Below are 21,252 nucleotides of genomic sequence, written 5' to 3' on the forward strand. Positions count from 1 at the left end.
GAGAAGGCGGTGTTTGACGAAAAGGAGCATGCGCACTGGGGGGGGGGGAGCCGGGTAGTGGAGCATGCGCAGACGTAGCAAAGGAGGCCGCGGTTGGTTCCAGTGAACCGGAAAGCGAGGAGGGTTTTGAGGCAAGTCGCAAAAGGGCTGCAAAAGGCGCCCAGGTTGTTATTTTTCAGCACATAAAAGGACTGGAATCCGCCTCTTCCTGGGTAGAAATACAATTGGTTCACCTATATATGTGTATATATACATGTATATGTATGGAATTCTGTAGAAATGCCATTGGTTCGCCTATGTATGTGATTGATTCACCTATGTATATATATGTACGTATACACCTATAGACATATACACCCACATATGTAGAAATAAATTGGTTCACATATTTATGTGTGTGTGTGTATGTGTGGAATTCTGTAGAAATACAATTGGTTCACCTATGTAAATGTACATACATATACACCTATGCATATATGTGTGTGTGTAAGTAATTCTGTTGAAATACAATTGGTTCGTGTGTGTATGAGACATTTAGCCTTCTCTACCAGAAGATTGCAAGTGCCTCACAAAAAACCACTACTGCATTGGGCAGTTCAAGTGGCCTCAGACTGGATTGTTTCTTCAGTGAGGATGCAGCCTTAATAAACAAACAAGTCAAATGTCTCCGTTCCTGTGCTGAGGTCAGCTGCACCTGTTGGATCTCTGCCTGCCTTATGTCAGCCAAAGACTTTGGATTCATCCCTGGATTATTACTGTTACTGTTTTTTCTTGGAAACAAATCCCAAGTGTCCACGTATGTGGGTTCCTTAAAGTTTCAGTCCCAAAACTAACTTCTAGACTTGAGGAGATTTGGTACAGCAACATTTCCAGAAATTTCTAAATTTCTGGTCAGGAGTAATGGTTGGAGGTCTTAAATAAACCATTTCCCCAACAGCAGGCTATCTGCCCTAACCTCCTTTTTCTGTCTTTCCCAGAAATCTCATCCCAAAGATGTCACAGCGCAGGCGCAGTAGCAGAGGACCCGGTCCTTCTCAGGTAGGTCAGCTTCTTGTTTTATTGTGTGGTTTCATTAATGTGTAGCTCGTCCTGTTGTAGTTGTGTGCCTTCAATAATAAAGAAAATACTTATTTCTTACCCACCTCTCCTCATGGATCATGGCGGGGAACAACTCAACAATGAACAACATCAATTGAAACACATGAATTAAAACATGCAGCAGTTTAAAAGGACTAATAATACGTACACATTTTAAAACAAAGATATAGTCTAGATATAGACAGAATTGGAATGGAAGGTTTGGCATATCAACTCTTCAACTCCGCTTGCTAGGTGCCAGAGGACATCATACTACAGCAGACCCCCATGCCTCCCCCAGACACACTTGTTTCCCTCTAAGGTGGAAAGCAAAGGAAATGGCAGAGCCACACAGCCATCAACCAAAGCAATATCCCAAAGTTATTACTGGCTTATCTTAAACCATAGATGGATGCCTGAAGAAGGAGGCTATCAAGACCCTGGCCTGACAGAATAAAACCTGTGTCTTCAGCAAATAAATATAAACCATGGTTGTATAAAATGTGTCTGGGGGAGGCATGGGGGTCTGCTGTAATATGATGTCCTCTAGCACCTAGCAAGCGGAGTTGAAGAGTTGATACGCCAGACCTTCCATTCCAATTCTGTCTATTTTTCTACTCTCTGTCTCTGACTCCTATTCCTTCAAAAATAGCAAGTAATAACAAATTTGCTGTTGTAGAATAGTAGCACAAGGCATTTAATCACAACCTGTGAATTATCAGGCTGCTGTATATACTCATGTATAAGTCTAGAAATTTAGGTTAAAAAACCCCAAAAAACCTGAGCCAGCTTATCCACAGGTCAATGTAAGTACTCTATCTTAACTTTTATTTTACAAAAGGAACACTGGTGAAAGGCAAGAGTATAATCTGTCTTGGAAGCACCCCACACACATACTCTTGCATCAATCCAGCCTTTAGTATGAGCACAAAAAGTTATGCCTGCTGGAATTTTGTAAGTTCTTTGGCATTGTTTTCTTTTGCCTCATCCTTTAGATCCTATGCTAGTCCCTAAGTTTTACCCTCGACTTATCCACAGGTCATATCAAAATCCATAATTTTAGCCCCAAAACTTGCCCTCGACTTATACATGAGCTCGGCTTATAGTTGAATATATATGGTACTTCCAAGTTTTATGATTTCCTTTTTTTAGTCATATAAGGCACACCACCTCAGAATGCTTATTGAAAAGTGGTATATAAATTCTGTGAATAAAGGAGGCCTGATCCTTTTCCATTTGTATTTTGTGCAATAAGCATGAAATAGCATTCTAAAATTCTGCAGGCTTCCAAGTGTGAAATAACTGATCAGAAGTGTAATTTATTGCTTGTTTATTTAGAAGTACTGTAAATGTGTTCATTGCGTCTTACTCCCAGGTCAGTGAGAAGAACATTTCTACCTTGGTAACAGATGGTTTAGATTTGGCCGCTAGGGCATCTTTGGTCCAAAATACACCACAGAAATAACCCGGTTTGAGACAGCTTTAACTGCCCTGGCTTAGTGCTATGGAATCCTGGAAATTGTAGTTTATTGTGTCACCAGAGCCCTCTGACAGAAGTCTCACAAAACTACAGTTCCCAGAATTCCCTAGCATTGAGCCAGGACAGTTAAAGCAGTCTCAAACTGGATTATTTCTGCAGTGTGTTTTGGACCCCTGATCCTTCCTACTGAGCCTGGCAAGTGATGAGATATGATGGTGGGAGTTAAACATCTGGAGAGCTATACATTCCCAAAGCTAGACAAGAGAGTGCATGTTCCCCCAGATGGGTGACATATCCTGAGCATCTGACTGGTGGCTCTCAAATCCAGTTTTAAAAAACATTTCTGTATTCTCCCAGGAACATTCCATGGATGTAGATGAAGAATACACAATGACTGAAACTCAGACACCCAGTCAAGTGCAACGCAACTTGGAACGACGGCCACAGAATCAAGTGGAACAGAAAGTGAGAGAGTGTCTGCTTTTGAAGCCTGTCTGTCATGATCAGTTGTAGCCTGGGCTGTGTATATTTGGCTTAAAAAAGAAAAAAAATTGTTAAGAGCAATGTGACACATAAATTTTTTAAATGAAACAGTGTTCAATGTTTTATTCTAGACTTTAAAGTTATGAGAATGGTAAGAACATTTAAAGCCCTTCCCCTCAGCACCTGGAAATCTATTTCAGCTTCACTTCCAACTTCTGCCATTTTAGCAAGCACTGTCCACCCACTTTTAAAAATATCTTTGCAGCCATAATTCTAGAAAATGGCTCTTCTGTTTTTTAAAAAATGCTTAGAGACACATGAAGCTTTACTCTGTGCAGCACTACAGCATGTACATGACCTTGCCTGCATCTTTTCAGGTGAATGAATTAGTGCAGTTTCTGCTAGTCAAAGATCAGAAGAAGATCCCTATTAAACGGAAAGGTAAAAATAGCACTGATTTTATTTTATTTCATTTTTATCACTCTGTTTCTAAATTAAGGCCAAATAGATTTGTGTATGTCTCTGCTCCAATGATTCAATTTGTATGGTTCAGTTTTTCAAAGAACATAAGCTTGTTTAGCAATGGATGTTCTATTGGAGAATGGAGAGAAAGAAGGGTAGAGTGATGGGCTTAGATGGAGAAAGATAGGCTACCTCCTACACTGCCACACCTAGTGGAAGCTCTGCCCAGCATTGTCTGGTTTCTGACTCCTTAGCAAGCTTTGATCACATATTTCTAAACTCTACAACCATGAGGACCTCACATTTACCTTAAATGTGGTATCTCTGCATTTAATTACTCTGTGTTTCTGAGTATAGAAACCTTCCTGGAACATTTTGCTCTTTGTCTGCAATATCTACATATAACCAGTATTTATTTATTTATTTATTTATGTAGTGCTGTAGATTTTCAGTATAATCAGACCTTATCAACAACTCTTTTGTTTCATTACAGAAATTCTAAACTATGTCATCAAAGACTATAAGGATATCTTTCCTGAGATTTTGAAACGTGCCAACAAAACTCTTGAGCAGGTGATGAAATAAACTGTTGGTGGTTGGGGTAGAAATATCGGGTTCCCTTATTTGCTTATCTCATGGGTTCTGATATGGGAAAACTCAACAAGATATTTGGACTAGGAAAAGTCACTGGAACATATGGTGAGGGCAGATTGGTTGCTCTAGCATTCAGTTACTTATTGGTCAGGAGTGTGAATCATATTGCCCTCCAGACTTTGATGGACTGCAACTCCTAGCGGTCTTTGCCAACATAGCCAATGGTAAGGAATTTTAGGACTTGCAGCTTTGCAGTCTCTGGGGGCACTGACCTCTCATCAGGAGAACTTTAAAATACTGAAGTAGCACAACATAATTTTCAAACAACTGACAAACAGCAACAAAATATTGGGATTGCTTTCTTCAATATAATCTGCCCCACGCACTTAGATCCTCTGGGGAAAATTTACTGCAGCCAGCAAAGACTAGGTTGTCTGCAGTTACCCAGAGGGCCTTTTCTTTTGCAGCTCCCAGATTATGGAATGGCCTGTCAGAGGATATCCAACATATTACCAACCTTGATGGCTTTAAAAAGGCTATCAAGATGAATCTTCCCTGAATAATTGACTCAGTCGCCCTCACTGATATGGACTATCCTAGTGACTACCCCAATATGTCCTGTTTCCTGTGTCTGGTTGTTTTAATGATTTTAATTGTATTTTATTATTATCATGTTGGAATTATTATGTTGATTTGTTTTAAGGAGGGAGGTGATAGTGGGATTTATTTTATTATATTGTATGGATTTTATTGCTGTAAGCTGCCTCAATCTTATTGGAGAGACGGGGTAGAAATAAATATTATTATTATTATTATTCTCACCCCTGCTGTAAACAGTGAAAAAGTGAGGTGCATGTCAGGGGGCTTTGTCTTTGCAGTCGGTTTTTGTGACATGATCTGTCTTGTCTTGAATAAGACAAGCATAAATTGTCTGCCAAGATTTTATGACTTTATCTGTCTTCTTCTCAGATCTTTAATTTTTAACTGTGTGGAATCTGGACCCACGACCAAGGTGCTGGTTTCTTGCAAGACAGATCCCCAATATAGCAATCCAAATTTTAGTGTTCTCCATAAACACGATAACTTAGGCAAGTGACAGAAATGATTTATTTATCTGTGTCTGGTTGTACTTCCTCATTGAAAGAGAAGAAGGGTGTTTCAGACTCTGTTCTGAATACATCTTTATATTGTGTTTTCTCAGGTATTTGGCCTAGAAGTGGTAGAAATTGATCCAAAGTATCACACCTACATCCTGATCAGTAAATTGCCACCATTGGAAGAGGACGTCATGAAAGAGTAAGGAGAGGTGGGATGGTGGGGTGGTCCAGTTCTGCATTGGTTATCCTGGCTAAAACAGAAATAAAGTTTTACACAAAGAATATTTAAAATCTGTACATGCACCCCAGGACATTTGGTGTCACAAATCAGATATTTCTTCCTCAAAGACTAATGTTTGCTTCTGTCACACTGCACATGGGGTCTCTCTTGGGCAGTTCATCACATCTTATTTTTGGCTCCAATACTATATCCCAATACTCATTCATATGATTATATACTAACCTTGGCTTTAGGCAACATCCTTGCCTTGACCCCAAGTTAAAATTGAACTTGTCATGTGATCTCCACACTCACAAAGTTTTTGTTTTCCTATGGACATTTTCACACATAAAACTGCTATATAGGTCTGTCCCTGGGCTTAATGACATGCATCTGAGGAAGTAGGCTCAAGTCTATGAAAGCTCATGCTAACAACCTCTTTCCTACAGTTAGTCTCAAAGGTGCTGCAAGATCTCTTTGTATGCTGATTTTCCAGACCAACATATGTCTTTGAATACTGCACTAAGAAGTACTCAGACCCAAAGAGTATGAAAAACACAGAGGTGATCCACATCCTCCTCCAGGCTTGGGAGGAGAGCTTGGGTTTCAAAGTTACACTGTATTTTAGATACGGTCCATTGTTGCCTTTGGAATGTAGTGCAGCAGAGAGAATGTACGGCAGCCAGGACGTTGACTCTCCTTCATAGAGGAAAGGCTGGCTCTTATCTTGCACCTCTTACACTGAGGAAAGGGGCAAGATCATGTTGGTTACACATTTTAGTTACTGCTCAAGGCTTGCTACAATTTTTCAGCTTGGTCATAATTGGAGCTGAATTAACCACTAGTCATCTCTTGATATGGTGCACACACAACCTTGTTGTTGAAGGGATGTCATATTGAGGACGGAGCAAGCTTGTTTTCTGCTACTTCAGAGACTAGACACAGAACAGTGGATTCAAACTATAGGAAAAGAGATTCCAGCTCAACATTAGGAAGAACTTTCTGAGAGCTAAGAGCTGTTTAACAGTGAAATATGCTGCCTGGGAGTGTGGTGGAGTCTACTTCTTTGGAGGTAACAATTGTGTCTTCCTGCATAGCAGAGGGTTGGACTGGATGGCCCTTGGGGACTCTTCCAACTCCGATTCTCTAGAGGCCTCATCAGACTTGTTCTTGGTGTTGATCACTCTGTTCTCTTAACACACTGAGATAAATGGAGGTGGGAGCAGAAGGCTGTCCTTACCCACCACTGTTTGGTCCTTGCTCTAGAATGTTAGTTTCCTCCCATGGATGGATGGATAGGAGGGAGGGCTTATGACCCTACCAAAATCAAGTGCTTGTGTGATTATTTGATTCAAGTCTTATTTCATCATTGTATGGTGTGTTTTAACAAAGATATCAGAAGTGTTAATTTCTAAAGTTAAAAGCAGTTGTTTGGTGTGAAAGGTGACCCCAACTTTTCTTACATTCCTAAATCCAGCATTCATGTCTGACTGCAGAAGCTTGGTTCTGTTCTTCTCTTCCAGAGATGAGAATTCCCCCAAGATGGGCCTCCTTATAATCATTCTCAGCCTTATTTTCATGAGGGGCAATGTGGTCAAAGAATGTAAGTTTCGGTTGTACTTCCTTCATCCCATTTCCTTGCTAGCCTCACTTGCCAACCCTTATTTTTTGCTTTCTCTCAATTCAGCTGCTGTCTGGGAGATGCTGAGGAGACTACATGTTGAATGTTCTGGGTAATTATTGGCTGATCTCAGAAAAGTTCATTTTGGGATGGGGTGGGAAATGGATAAGCATCTTAGCCATAGGACTGACCTATGTATCTATGAGTGGGCTGAATGGAATTGTATTCAGGGATTGGGAAAGCCAATAACTCTGTTCATCAGATGCTTTGTACACTGGCAGAATCCCACTCTTCCTTTTTTCCAGGAAAAAACACAGAATCTTTGGTGATGTGAAGAAACTGGTGACAGATGAATTTGTCAAACAAAAGTGAGTTGACATTGCAAAGCCTTCTGTGTTTAATGGTAGAACAGTGGTGGACAGGTATGATCTATAATTCCATCAGCCTTATCCAGTATAGCCAAAGGTGAAGGATGCTAGAATTTCAGTCCAACAACGTCTGGAGGGACTGCACTTGCCTACCCCTCATCTAAAAGAAATGGGCTGCTTTGAGATTATCTGGAAACTGGAATTCAGAACTCATTGTTCTGTTTTGTGGTGTTTTTCTAATGGCTAAAATGTATTGGAGAATCAAGATCAGAGTTGTCCTTTTAAAGAATGGAGTTGGGATTAAAATGTAGGCTGTTGGGAATCTATCCTTTGTCACTTTATCATTGTTTAGGAGTTGAAAGCATCTAAAACTTCATCAGTTTGCAAGGCATAAATGAAAATTGGATCCTCAGGTTTATGTAGCAGTGTACAGCTAAGGATTGAATATGCCTAGAGCTGTAACCATAGTTCATTAATTTGTTCCTTGTACAGTAGTAATGGTGAAATCTTTAATATGGACTGTACAAATGACTAAAACATACCCTCACTGTTTATGCTGTTGCATATGAATGCTGGTGGCTCATTGTAGAGGAGTTACAGGAATCTTTCCTTTGTTCTGGATAACACTAAACAGCTTTTAGCTGGAGATATTTTCTGCTTCTGTACTCCTGGTTGGGAGATAGCTTGTTTTTACATATGAATGTAGCAGTCATAGTTGTTATCACTTTCATCACTTTCTAGGTACTTGGAATACATTCGTCTTCCCCTCACAGATCCACCAGAGTTTGAGTTCAGATGGGGACCTCGAGCTGCTAAAGAGATTTCCAAGAAACAGATCCTACAGTTTGTTGCTAAGGTATTGACCAGCTGCTACAATACAATTGGCAGTCAAGTGAAGGATTTAAACCACAGGTTTTTGTTTTCATCAAGAGTCCTTAATAAAGTTTATTGTGTGGCTGTACCCATGATTTCAGCAAATCTCTACTTGCAGTAAATCCAAAGTGTCTGCATGAAGAAATCCCAGATTCTGGGGTTGGGATTCACTTTGCATGTATTTATAAGTTTGGTGTGTTGTATGTTGATGCACCCTTCTCAGAGATGTTTGAATAGTTTGGCAGAGTGGAAGAAGTAGAGATGTGAAGGTTGGGAATAATCTAGATTGTGCGTTTTGGGGGCCTTCACTACCTCTGCAGGATATTGGCAGTGCTTCATAGCTTTTCCTTGACATCTGAATGTATTCAGGCTTTTCTCAGGGGTCATGAAGTATAAGTTAGTACTGTAATAAGGTTAAAAAACAAAACATGATCTTAAACTGTGCAAAGGCAAACAGATTCTATATTGTTGGGGTTAAAAGCACAGGGGTACAGCCTGAGCCTTGTGCTTGTGGATAGTTTCTCCGATCTCTTCTCCATCAGGCTGGTGACTTCAGTACAAACATAAAAGGGATCTTGGTGTCTTCTTTCTTTTTCCACTCTGGATTTTCCCAATTGGGCTCATCTTATTTTTCTACCTTAGATACAGAACAAGAATCCTAAAACTTGGACGAACCAGTACAATGAAGCTGAAGCAGAGGCCAGTGGTACACGAAGACACTAGGGATGATGATGTCAGATTATGTGGAGCTTTCAGAAACTTCAGCCACCCACTGCCTTAAGTGATTGCCACTGGAGGAAGTGCCAGGAGTTCCACTTCCTAGGAGAAAAACTGTTTTTTCCCAGATGGTTTGATAATGGTGAAGAAGTATAGACTTGAATTAAAGAGTACTATTCATAGACTATTTTTTCTGCTTTTAAATGTCACCCCATAAATTGCACAGAGAAAGTTATATTTGTTAAAACAAAATAAAAATAAGCAGCACAATCTAGGCAAAGTTATACATTTTGATAGCTTATTAATTTCAGTTATTCTTGTACTTAACCCTCTTTCCAGTTGAAAGGAACCAGGCTTCAAAAGCATTTGACTTTGTCCAGACAGTGCTTCATCTTTTTTTAAAAAATACTCCTTGTTTTCATTTCTTTTCTTCCTCGATGGATGTTTGAAACAAAGGCTCCACATGTCCACTGAAACAGATAGGCCAGTATAACAATTTCCTTTTGGAGAGATGTACTTGTGTAAGGCATGCATTATCAGCTGGTCCAGCAGTCCCATACCCATCTTTATTTTTCTAGCCAGCACTGTGTGTCTCCATTAGTATCAGTGATTCCACAGAAGAATGGAAAATAGGATTTTGAAAACAAGTATTTTACTGAGAATACGTCTAATAATGATCTGGTACTGTGTCCAGGGCTTCTTCAGGATCGCGTGTCACATCAACATTCTGCAATAAAAGACAGAAAACAAGGTCTAAGATAGTTTACCAATGGCTTCAAGAAACAGTGAGTCCTAACTGGACAAATTTAAATCGGCATGGTTAAATGATTAGAGTATTAGAATGACAGCATAGGATACCTTAGTTTTGTCACTTGTCCTAATATGGACCCATTGCATGAAAACCTTCCCATCTCTTGTAAATGTGATTTTCTAATATCTTGTGGGTTGTCATTTGTGATATGTTCCCTCTCCCAGTTGGAGGGCCAAATCTTGGCCAGGAAAGCCTTGGAAATTTCCCACAGCTGTCCACCAGGTTAGCACAGAAACTAAGATACACAGCAAGCCAAGGTGATCAAATCCAGGGTGATTGAATTTGGTTAGTGAGCCAGTTGAGAACAGGGAAATCTTTACCTGAGGGTCAAACAGGCAAGGGAGAGGGGGCAGGCCCAGGTCTTTCCGGCAGGGTTGTTTTGTTGGCTCAGGGCTGGCCATTGGCACGGCGCGGAAATGCCGGTACAAGGGGGCCTGGCTAGCTTTGTAGGAAAGATGCTGAGGATGTAGGGTGGAGATAAGAGGAAAATATTACAGAGGGAGATATGCAGGTGACTTTGAACATGGTAATCTTTTCTACTGGAAGATCCACTTTGAAGTGAACAGGTTGGGTTAGGTGTGGAGCTGATAGATTTTGCTAAGAAGCAAAGTTCATTACATTAATGGTATCACTTGGAGGACACTTCATAACAAGTAAGTGATGCCCAGAGCTTGTACAGTAATCACAGTTAATTGTGTTCTTCAGCAGACCCTCTCAAGAGGAAGCCCTGGATCCACAGCAAGGGATCCTCTTTAATGGGGCAGGAATTCTGCTTACCTGAGGACGTTCCCTGTGTGTATTCACAGCTTCGACGTTAAGGAAAATGGATTCGACTTCACAGCCTGCCCCCAAAAGGACAAATCCATTATTGCCAAATGTTAAAAGGAAATAGCAAACATAACCATTCACCCGGTTTCTCAGTTCATGCATATCTTGGGTTTATGTACTGTACTAGGATGTAGCAAGCTACTTGTTTGAAAGGAACTGTTACTGGTTCTAATGGAGAACTGAGTATGTGACTTTAAGCTATTTTTCTTCTTTAGAGAGGCCTTAAAATCTTTTCAAATTTACTGTGTTGCAAAGAGAAAAATCTAGAATTCCACCATACCAGTGGTTGCTGATGAAATCCTTGTTACTTGTTACTCTAGTGACTGCAAAAATAGAAAAGTCCATCCTTTGACAAATGCAATAACAAACAGTAGAGAAGGAGGATCATTTATTTTATTTATTTATTTAGGTATTTATATCCTGCCCTTCAGCTCTAATGGCTCTCAGGGCAGCTTAACAGCCTTATGGACATGCCTTTTAGCAAATCTTTCTCTTTCTGCAGCATTGTATTTGTCCATACACATGGGAGAGGGTCACTAAGAGCCTCTACAGAATGGTGTTATATACCGGTATGGGGGCGTGCATATGCACGCTGGCTGCCCCCACGCTAGCGTCACACTGTGCGCCCAACACTATGATGGGGCCATCATGGCGCTCCATTGGTGTAGCATTTAAACGCACTGCACCAAAGGAGTGCTGAAAAGCTGCCGTCGCCATCACAACTAGAGCACCCTTTCCGTGGCATGAAAAGGAGCCACTTTTTGCCCCTTCTTTTTGTGAGGTGGAAAGGCCAGGTTGGGGCTGTGGTGTACGATTGCTGCAAACCTGATCTGGCAAGGAAAGGGGTGGCACGGAGCTGCCCCTTAGGGGCTATCTGTTGAACCCCTGAGTCGGCATATGACCACTTGATATCCCAGAACCAAAATGCTGAACTTGGGGAAAGAACAAAATTCAACACTTTTGTGAGTGGAATGGCATGTTTGAATTGGCATTGTGTGCTGCGTATCTTCAAACGTGCATGAACCAGGGAGTCACACCCTGGCAGATGTCCATTGCATGCCCCTGAGTTTGGTTGTCTCCCAGCTCTTCCCAAAGTAAACAACATTGCTTTCTAAAGTCCACAAGCAGGCCTTTCCCTCAGAGTAAAAGGGCATTTTGTCCTTGGTTGAGACACTCACCATAGGCCACAGGCGTGAGTTTGAGAACGGTGTGGAGTGGGCACTTGAGGTAAGGCAGCTCCTCTGGTTGGAGAGAGAACATCAGATGGGTCAAAGGAGGACTGAACAACAGATCCAGGGCTACAGTTGCCTATTCAGTTCCCACACAGGGAGGCTGGAGGCTGAAGTCAAAGCCACAGAGGAAAATGACTTATAATTGCCAGCACTTCAGGAGTGGGCAGCCCGTGGGCATCCAAATATTGAACTGTCAGCCCTAGTCAGCATCTTAGTGAGTACATAAATGCTTGATATGCCACATCCAAAATCCTGAAATTGGGGGAAGTTGCTGCCCAACAGCACCCAGTCAATTCTGCAAGGGCAGATAATTCTTGAGAAAATTCAGATATTTTCCAGAAGTGGGTGTTAACAAGGAGGGGATTGGTTGTTAGAGAATATCCCACACACTGAAGGAGTTATATTGGGGCCAAACTACTGACAGTGCCTGTGCACAGTCTATCTGATGAGAAGGTGAAGCTGGGGAGATGGAGACATTCAAGTCTTCTTATGCAAAACAGTAGATTCTGGTACCTGCACTCTTGTCCAGGAAGTAGGCCAGGAGGCAGCGCATGACAGCTTGGTGGCAGATCACCAGCACGTTCTCTTGCCTCTCCAGTTCCATTATGACAGGCTCCAATCGCTGTACCAAATCCTCATAGGACTAATTGCGTGGGAAGATAAAATAAATTCAGAGAGACCCTTACCAATGGCTTCAGCCCTAGCTTTTTGGGAAGATTTCTCTTTTGCCTCTCTGACAAACTAATGTACATCTCTCCTTGTTAGCAATTCAGTGATTATAGATCCTCTTGGGAAGCATCTTGCTGTGTAAGATCCCACAATTCACAAATTTCTAGGCATGTGGCATGCTAACTCAATAGGCCCAGTTCTCAAATTACACCTTATGGGGCCTTTCGTACCTCTCCCTTAGGATAGCGGTATCGATATTTATCCTGGTCTCGCAGAGCAAACTCTTGTGGATGAGCAGCTTGGATTTCTTCATACGTCATCTCTTCACAGACACCCTGAAATATAAGAAATTGGGATATCTCAGTTCTGGGTATAAAAAAGAAAGAGTTGAGTCTACTATGCTGGTGTACAAAGGAATATGAGGTGGTAAGATGCATGGATTTTCTTTCTAGTATCCAATGGGGTGGAGGTGGGGGCAAAGAATGGATATTAGCAGCTTATGGCCAGTGGGGAAAGATGGAGGGTTGCAGCTATTGGGTGAAGAATAGAGACAGGTGCAGGATGATCAAATGTCCTTCTAACCGCAAAAGAGGACAAGGCACTGCAAAGTGTAGGACATTCCCAAATAAAAGCCAAACAATAATAATAATCCTGCTTCTTAGTGATGCTCAAAATGGAGGACATTTTGGAATTCCTGATGGACAGAAGGTTGAAATGTAGGCCATATTCTGGAGAAGGAGAATGTCTTGTCACTCTAGACAGGTGAGACCATGGACTCTGCCTCCCCTTGTGAGATGTAGGAATGAGATTGAAAGGGAGTGTTGGTTCTTACCGCGTCGATCTCATTCAATGCTTTCCATTGCTCATAGGGTACACCCAGGGCTTCTGCTGTCTGGATTGTGCGCTTCATGTGGCTCGTCCATACCTTGAGGTCTCGGATGCACTGGGAACGGATGAAGCCAGCCAAGGCACAGGCATACTGGCAGACAGACAGAAAAGGGGATACAGGCTTGTTGTGTGTAGTGAGATCTATATACCTTGCCATAATGCAACCAGGAAAATTGTATGAATTGGTTCAAAGGGGGAAAAGTCCCATTCATCCCTTCAGAAGAATAAATGCTGTTCTTAGAATCATAGAATCATAAAGTTAGAAAAGACCACAAGGGCTATCCAGTCCAATCCCCTGCCATGCAGGAAATCTCAATCAAAGCATCCTCGACAGATGGCCATCAAGCCTCTGTTTAAAGACCTCCAGGGAAGGAGATTTCACTTTACTCCAAGGGAGTGTGTTCCACTGTCGAACACCCCATGCTTTATAGTTGAAGAGAGATGAAGAAGATCTCTTTAAAGTGTGAATGATAGCATGCAGATGGTGTTCAGGGACAGCCTTTCAAAGTGAGAGACAGCATGGTGTACTCTGGAGACCAGAGGCTGAATTGCCACTCAGTCAAAGAAACCTACTATGTGATCTTAGACAAGGCACACACTCTCAGCCTCAGAGGAAGGCAAAGTCAAACCCCCTGCCTCAACCAAATCTTTTCAAGAAAACCTGTGCTAGAAGAATCCCCTTAGGGTTGCCATAAGTTTGAAATTATTTGAAGGCGGTAGCAGCAACAATAACTTTTCAAAGTAATCCCCATTTGTGTAGACAAGAACTGGTCCACAAACTTTTTTGGGCTACTGCCCGCTATCTTCTTGGGGAGTTTTCTATCATGGGTTTTCTTGGCAAAATTTGTTCAGAATGTAGAATCCTAGCGCCCCCACCTCAACGTGTATTTCTTGATATTGGATCTGCTGTTCTACTACATGTTCAAAACAGCCATTCTCTGGATTCCTCTTGCATCCCACTCCCGAAAGTGGAGGCTGCTGTCTCCCATTCTAGTAACAGCATTCTGCTTCAGACAGCCTGAGCAGACAAGCTAAGATACTTGTGCTGTCACCCGGGTTAGTCTCTGGATCGGTGCAGGGATGGCGAACATATAAATTATAAAATAAACTAATAAAAATAAAATGAAAAATAAAATATAATAAATAATAAAAATTAATAATTTTAAAAAGTAACAAAATAAAAATGATGTTTATTTTTACTTCTATATTTTATTCTATTTTTATCTTATTTTACTATTTATTTATTTATTTATTTTTATTTTGTATTTTTATAGTTAAAATATTTTTAAAATATTTATTTTATTTTTCTTTTTTCTTTTCTTTTCTTTTCATTTTTAATTTTATTTTATGTTAGATCTCCCCTCCCGTTGTACCTGTTTGCCACGCTCAGATAGTCCTGAGTCACCCCCAATGCGCCCTCGCAAATTGAGCTCGCTCTCCCCATGGCGGCTGAGGTAGATGGAACGGGGAGTCACGTGAATGTTCATCAGGTAATAGACTGTGCGGCTCTGGATGTGGTCCTGGACCCGGTTCACCAAGTACCGACTGCCAACGTTAAAAATCTTGATATAGGATAAGGAGCTGTGGGAAGGGGGAAAGAGAAATGGATTTATAGGCTGGAGGGTCCCTGTGACAATCCATTCTGTGAGATGTTCTGGAATTCATCAACTGAAAACTGAAACTGCTCTGTTTGACCCAAATTCATATTTTGTCTCAATTTGCATAAGTATCTCATTCTGCAGACAAAATGCAGATACATGGGAAGCACAGGGTGATCATATGTCGTAACTGCAAAGGAGGACAAAACACTGTAAAATACGGGACATTATAGGAAATTGTAGGGCATTGCATAACAAAAGCAAAAAAACACTAATATAAATATAAAATCATGCTTCTTCATCATGCTCAAAATGGAGGACATTTTGGAACTCCTCCTGGACAGAAGGGTGAAATGGAAGATGCGTCCTGGAAAAGGAGGATGTCTGGTCACTCTGGGGAAGCATTTCAAATCCTGAAAAAGGGCTACACAAATGCTGCCTATTAGCTATGTGCAAAGATGTATGAGAGCTCCAGCATCAGCTTTTTAGAACTAGTACTGTACTAAAAAATCTTTTGGTTGAAAATAACTATTTCAACCAAAAGAGTTTTCTTCAAAGTACAGAGAATATTTACAGCAATTAGTTGTGACAGCAAATCTTTTTCTCAATAATACATAAACCTCCCTTGATCATTTAACAGGAGCGATATTCCCACAAGCTTCCTTACCTATCCAACTCGTCATCGAGGGGTTCATAGGTTTTCTGGTAACATTCAATCCTCTTGAGAAAATCTTCCACAACCTCATCACGGTTGCAATCTTTATAGTCTGGGCTGGTTAGTTTCACTTGCTGTGAGGGGGAAGCAGGCAAGATAACAAGGTGAGAGAAAAAGGAATCATTAGATTCTGTTTTCTCACTGCCCTGATTTGGGATTGGAGGAAAGAACTTTAAAGCTTAATAGAGGGTAACTTCCAAACAGGATGGATGTCTGGTGTTGAAATTAAGTACTACCAAGGAGGTTGATCTGGGACAAAGAGGGGAGAGCCCTTACCTTGATATTTTCCTGGATGATGTCTGGATCATCGCAGATAGATTCAATGAAGAAGACCTGTTACAAGAAAGTGACATATCATGCAAGGTGAAAGTGGTGTAGAATGCCAGCCACCATCAACAGGTTGAAAGTAGTTATTATGCTTCATAGGAATATGTTCAGTGCGTACTGTAAATACTACAATATTTACTGAGACAGGGCAGGGGGCATCACTGGGGGGGGGGGTGCAGTCTGCGCCAGGTGACATCCTAAGGGGGGGTGATACCACTCTTCTCCAAATATCTGCCTTTTGGCAGAAACAGGCTGTGGCCTTTGCCTGTGTCCTTTTAAAAAGCTGAACAGATGGTATGAGTGTGGCAAAGCTCAGTGGGAAGAGAAAGGAGAGGCCCCAGGCTTTAAAAAAATAAATTTTATATTTTAAATTTTTAATTACATCTTGCCAAATTTTCACTGTAACTACATGAAACCATGTACCTGTAAATACATTTAGACTGTGCATATGATATTGTAATATAAAGGTATACTTTTAATTTTGCTAGTTGTTTATGTCACAGTTATTACCATTACATTCAGTGATATATGGGTATTACAGTGGTCTCTCCACTGGGGTTAGGGGCACAGGACACCCATGAAAGTGGAAAAACTGCAAATAAAAAAAACCCCTTTTTTAACCTCTCTAGGAATCTTTAAGTCATCCAGTGGAACTGAATGATCAACATCTGGCATAAATTGACCACAGAATCATGCTGGAGGACCTACATATGCCTAGAGAAGTGTTTTCTCTATGTCCTCCAATGTGACTGTGGTCAACGTCCAGTAGCATCACATTGGAGGAGCTAGCGATTCCTAGAGATAACATATTAATCAAATCCAGAAAATTTAAAGCCGCAGATGTGGAGGGCCAACTGTACAATTTATGATTAACTTTTGTACTAAATCTATTTTGTATGGTGTGGTATCAGAGGAGGTCATGGGCTGTGTGTGACACCATGAGTTACCACACTAGGTGACGGCAACAAGCAAGCTTGTTTTCTGCTGCTCCAGAGACAAGGACACAAAGCAATGGATGTAAACAACAGCAAAAGAGATTCAATTTCAACATTAGGAAGAACTGCCTGACAGTAAGAGCTGTTTGACAGTGGAACAACACATTCCCTCGGAGTGTGATGGAGTCTTCTTCTCTGGAGGTTTTTAAACAGAGGCTGGATGGCCATCTGTCTGGGGCAGATGGACTGAACCATTTTGTGAAATATATTCAAGAAGGCCATTGGTAAACCATTTATAATTCCAGTTAGGGCAAGAAGGAAGTTTGGGATGAGCGGTATGAATGAAGAAGAGAGTTGAGGAATGGGTTAGGTTTGATAGGTTTAGAGGGTTAAAGGAAGTTGAAGAGGGTATGTGAAGGTAGTATTTTTTTTTTTAATCAGAAGGAGGAGTATGAGGAATTTGTTGAAGAGGATTGATAGGAGGTAAAATCCTGAAAACTAATTAGGAGGAATACAAGATGAAGAATGCATAGGAAGATTTGAGAAGGAGAATCAAGAAGGAAGGGAAAGGGAACAACATGTGAATTCGAATGTAAGAAAGCTACCAATAACAAAGTTTATAGATAAGAAACACTTTTCTTTATTCAAGAACTGTTCTGTTGCTGTGACATGATGATAGGGATATAGTGTTTTGATGTACTGAATATAAACATTGTTTGATGATATGAATGTACAAAGATATGGATGTATTATTTTAAATCGTTTAATACATTTTTCAATATTTTTTTAACAAATGGGGTTGGACTGGATGGCCCTTGTGGTCTCTTCCAACTCCATGATGCTATGAACCCTAGTGATGTCACTGAGGCAGGGGACACCATTGTCTTTCTCCATCTTATTCTTTCAACAAACAAAATACCAGCTGCTTCTAGAACCACAACTTACAGTGTATGAAAACAGGACTGAGATTGAGCAATGATGCGCAAAACCAGAACATATCCATTACTTTCCACTTTGCTTAATTCATTCTGTGTTAAGATTCTGGACTACCTTCCTCTGGCAAAGAAAGCCCACTGCTCTGTCTTTAGGGGCTGTTTGTCACTTACTTTGTAGCCATTTTCCTTGGCGAACTGAAGGATGAGGGCACGCCGTTCCCGAGTGGTGTTTGTGGCATCAAAAACCTAAGGAAAGGACAGAGAGTAGGGCAGCTGAACCCGGCTGCATTCTGAGTCAAAGCAAAATATGTAACATCTCTATCAGGCCTTTGTCCACTTACCGCAACCTGCCCCTCTTCCACACTCAGATAAGTTTTGACATCGCAAAGAGCTGCAAGTGCACACTGTCTGTTGGGGAATAAAAGGAGAGGTTACATGATTATGTTACATCATCTAGAGTGACCAGATAGCCTCTTTTTCCAGGACATGTCCTACATTTCAACCTTCTGTCCAGGAGGAATTCCATAATGTCTTCCATTTTGCCCATAAGTAAGAAGCATGAGTTTACATTCAAACCATGGATGGTTGAATCCATGAGTAAGGAATGTGTGGATCTGAAGGATCAACCTATCGGGATTGAAACCGATCACAATAGGATTGGAACCAGTTTCAAATGGGAACGATGGCCATAAACAGTAACCTGACCAACAATTTGCTTTAAATCATAGTGGGAACGTGGCCCTAATCTATCATACAAGCAGAACTTGAACAGGGAGCTTTCCAGTTACTAAGCTAGCCCCTATACATTAATACCACTCTAGTGCTTTCACTAATTTGTTTTTGCCATGGGTGGAGGGTGATAGTAACATATTTTGGGATGTTTTAAAATAAGTTAGTGTAAACTAACATATCCTGCTTCTGTTAGCCCCTTGTTCTCTGACTTATGGCCAATTGATACCACAGTCAGCTTTTATTGTACCTCCTGTAATTTTACCAGGGATTGTTCATACACTCTCAGACCTATATAAGCTGGTTTAAGGACAAGAAATACGCCTTCAAAATACAATATAAAAGTCTCTGAATGACAGATTCTGGTTTCTGAATCTGGAGTGATAGTTCTGGTAAATTAGGGATACAGACAGGAAGGTCATATCTGCCTTGTTCAATTTGAACTAATGCTAAGTGAAGGGTTTAACAAACTGCTAACTTGTACCAAGTGCTACAGTGAAAACAGCTGGGACCCAGTGAATGCAGCCTTGGATGCTGTGTTTGCCCAAGTCACCTTGCTCTGCATATGAAGCAAATATTCCAAGTCAATAACATGGTATTGGGCAGCTCAAGACTCTAACCCACCACCACAGAGTTTTGGCACTGCAAACAGGGAACTGCAGGCATTTTGGGAAAATGTCAGAAAACATGTTTCTGAGCCTGACTTCCTTGCTGCCCAGCTGGTATGCCTCGTATTTTTTATAGCCGTGCCAACTGTATCCTGTCTTACCCTTAGGCATATGAGCCATGGTTCCTCCTATGTCAGGGCTAGCCACACCTATTGCTTCCTGAAGAGGAGGAGGAGATTATGTTCCCTCTGTACCCCATGTACAGAAGGCAACTGAACTGCCAGCTGAAACTCTCTTCAATGCTTGTGAGATGACACTGTGGCTGCTACTACACCCGAGGCAGCAGGCTACTTTATGGGAGAGAAGGACAGGTTGCAAAGCATGCATAATACTATTCTGCAACAGGAGGAACTAGCTAGGCAGTCTAGGAGGAACGACTAGGAAGCTTCTAGCCACTGGTGCCTTCAACATCTACCGCCTGAGGTGCCCACCTTTGTCTAATGGCAGGTCTAGCCCTGTCAACTTCACTGCAAACCCCTGCCTCCCACCTTGGCTCCACTTTTTCTGAGGCAATTCCATCAGCAGCAACCACAGCCTGTAAAGTCTCCAGTACTCAGCACCTGACAGATTGAATATACATATATAATGGGCCCTTGGTATCCATGGGGATTTGGTCCCAGAACCCAAGTGAGTACCAAATTCCATGGACGTTCAAGTCCCATTATATACAATGGGGTAGTAAAATTCTGCCCTTACATAAAATGGCAAAATCAAGATTTGCTTTTGGATTTTTTTTGGGGGGGGGTATTTTCAAGCCGTGGATGCTTGAATCCATGGAAGCACAATCCATGGATACAGAGGATGATACTACCTCCTCTCTTTCTCCCTCAACTACCATATTTAAAACATACCTTTTTATTTCATTACCATACCCCCAAATTTTGTATTTCTGTGGCCATTTACTGTATATGCTCATGTATAAGTCTAGAAGTTTTAGTCAAAAATTGATCCAAAAAAACCCTGAGTCAACATGTTCACAGGTCAATGTAAGTACTGTACTTTAACTCTTATATAAAAAAGGAACCTAGCCTTTAGGGTAAGTGCAGTTATGTCCACTGGAATTTTATATGTTCTTTGGCATTGTTTTCCTTTGCTTTATCCTTTAGCTCCTTTGTTACATGCCCCTAAGCTTTACCCTCAATTTATCCATGGCTCACACCAAAATCAATTTTTGGCCCCCAAACCTGCCCTCGACTTATACATGAGGTTGATTTATAGTCAAGTATATACGGTATATAGTCTGATTATAAAGGTCCTTCTTGGGCAACAGTTCACTCCATGCATTTGAAGAAGTAAACCAAGTCTATGAAAGCTTATGCTACCAACCTGTTTCTTCCAGTTAGTTTCAAAGGTGTTACAAGATGCCTTTGCATACTGATATTCCCAACTATGAATATCATATATAGTATCAAGACTAAGCCTCTGAATTCCACATCCTAGAGAGGCAGGCATCAAAGCTGACCCTGTACTAAGTTCCAGGCCCAGCTGCTTCCTCCTTGTGTTTTTCGTTTCTCCTTGCTGCTGCAGTGGTGCATTTCCACCTGGAAATTAAGTACTGAGCCATGTTATTCCACCTGGTCTTGTGGAATTTATAGACTGGTTTTTAAAAATTGACTGTTTTAAATTGCTTCTTCTTGGATGATCCCACTACACATTTCAACAACAGCTTCATTGTTATGTGAATAGGTCTTTGTACATATTTTTTCCTGATATTAAAACTGCATTTTAACAATCCAGAAGTGTGGCAAATAAGGTAAGGATGCAAAACCACATCATCAACATTTGCCAAAAGCATTTTGGCACTGGCTTGCTTCTGGCTCCTAACTTGAAAGCTGGCTAGAAGCCATGGTGGTCAAGTTCAAAGGCAATGTAACTAGGGTTGCCATCCAGGAGGACCTCAAAACCGGGAAAAATGTAGGACAAGG

At 41.1% G+C, this 21,252-nt stretch overlaps 2 protein-coding genes and 1 long non-coding RNA gene across 13 annotated transcripts in view; 2 read left to right on the forward strand and 1 right to left on the reverse strand.

Moving 5' to 3' along the window:
- LOC121921349 (non-structural maintenance of chromosomes element 3 homolog) lies at positions 1–9,176 on the forward strand. Of its 4 annotated transcripts, none has more exons than XM_042449293.1 (11): positions 1–131; positions 978–1,038; positions 2,915–3,022; positions 3,418–3,481; positions 3,996–4,075; positions 5,298–5,392; positions 6,937–7,016; positions 7,101–7,146; positions 7,340–7,402; positions 8,144–8,258; positions 8,918–9,176. In XM_042449293.1, the coding sequence occupies exons 2-11, from the start codon at positions 994–996 to the stop codon at positions 8,996–8,998; spliced, it is 777 nt and encodes a 258-aa protein (XP_042305227.1). In that variant the 5' UTR covers positions 1–131; positions 978–993; the 3' UTR covers positions 8,999–9,176. The 4 variants fall into 4 exon arrangements, with proteins under 4 accessions (XP_042305227.1, XP_042305226.1, XP_042305228.1 ...); XM_042449292.1 differs by having other exon boundaries at positions 108–212; XM_042449294.1 differs by lacking the exon at positions 1–131 and adding an exon at positions 157–241.
- Positions 9,175–21,252, reverse strand: part of PFKFB1 (6-phosphofructo-2-kinase/fructose-2,6-biphosphatase 1) — a 23,161-nt gene continuing 11,083 nt past the window's right edge. For 4 of the 8 annotated variants that reach the window (XM_042449285.1, XM_042449284.1, XM_042449286.1 and 1 more), the window contains 12 exons: positions 18,272–18,338; positions 18,102–18,176; positions 16,010–16,066; positions 15,686–15,807; positions 14,794–15,001; positions 13,365–13,511; positions 12,763–12,867; positions 12,377–12,506; positions 11,810–11,872; positions 10,581–10,645; positions 10,124–10,261; positions 9,175–9,719 (listed from right to left, as the gene is read on the reverse strand). In XM_042449285.1, coding sequence (XP_042305219.1) covers positions 9,660–9,719; positions 10,124–10,261; positions 10,581–10,645; positions 11,810–11,872; positions 12,377–12,506; positions 12,763–12,867; positions 13,365–13,511; positions 14,794–15,001; positions 15,686–15,807; positions 16,010–16,066; positions 18,102–18,176; positions 18,272–18,338 — 1,237 coding nt within the window. In that variant the 3' untranslated portion in view covers positions 9,175–9,659. Of the gene's footprint in view, positions 9,720–10,123; positions 10,262–10,580; positions 10,646–11,809; positions 11,971–12,376; positions 12,507–12,762; positions 12,868–13,364; positions 13,512–14,793; positions 15,002–15,685; positions 15,808–16,009; positions 16,067–18,101; positions 18,177–18,271; positions 18,339–21,252 lie in introns of those variants that run through there. The other 4 variants (XM_042449289.1, XM_042449287.1, XM_042449290.1 and 1 more) reach the window with 3 other exon arrangements.
- Positions 11,708–16,543, forward strand: LOC121921350. Its single transcript, XR_006101904.1, has 5 exons — positions 11,708–12,077; positions 12,774–12,958; positions 13,195–13,294; positions 13,402–13,547; positions 14,775–16,543. It is a non-coding gene; the product is annotated as an uncharacterized LOC121921350 (long non-coding RNA).

Source organism: Sceloporus undulatus, chromosome 2, assembly GCF_019175285.1.
Source record: "Sceloporus undulatus isolate JIND9_A2432 ecotype Alabama chromosome 2, SceUnd_v1.1, whole genome shotgun sequence".
NCBI lineage: Eukaryota > Metazoa > Chordata > Lepidosauria > Squamata > Phrynosomatidae > Sceloporus > Sceloporus undulatus.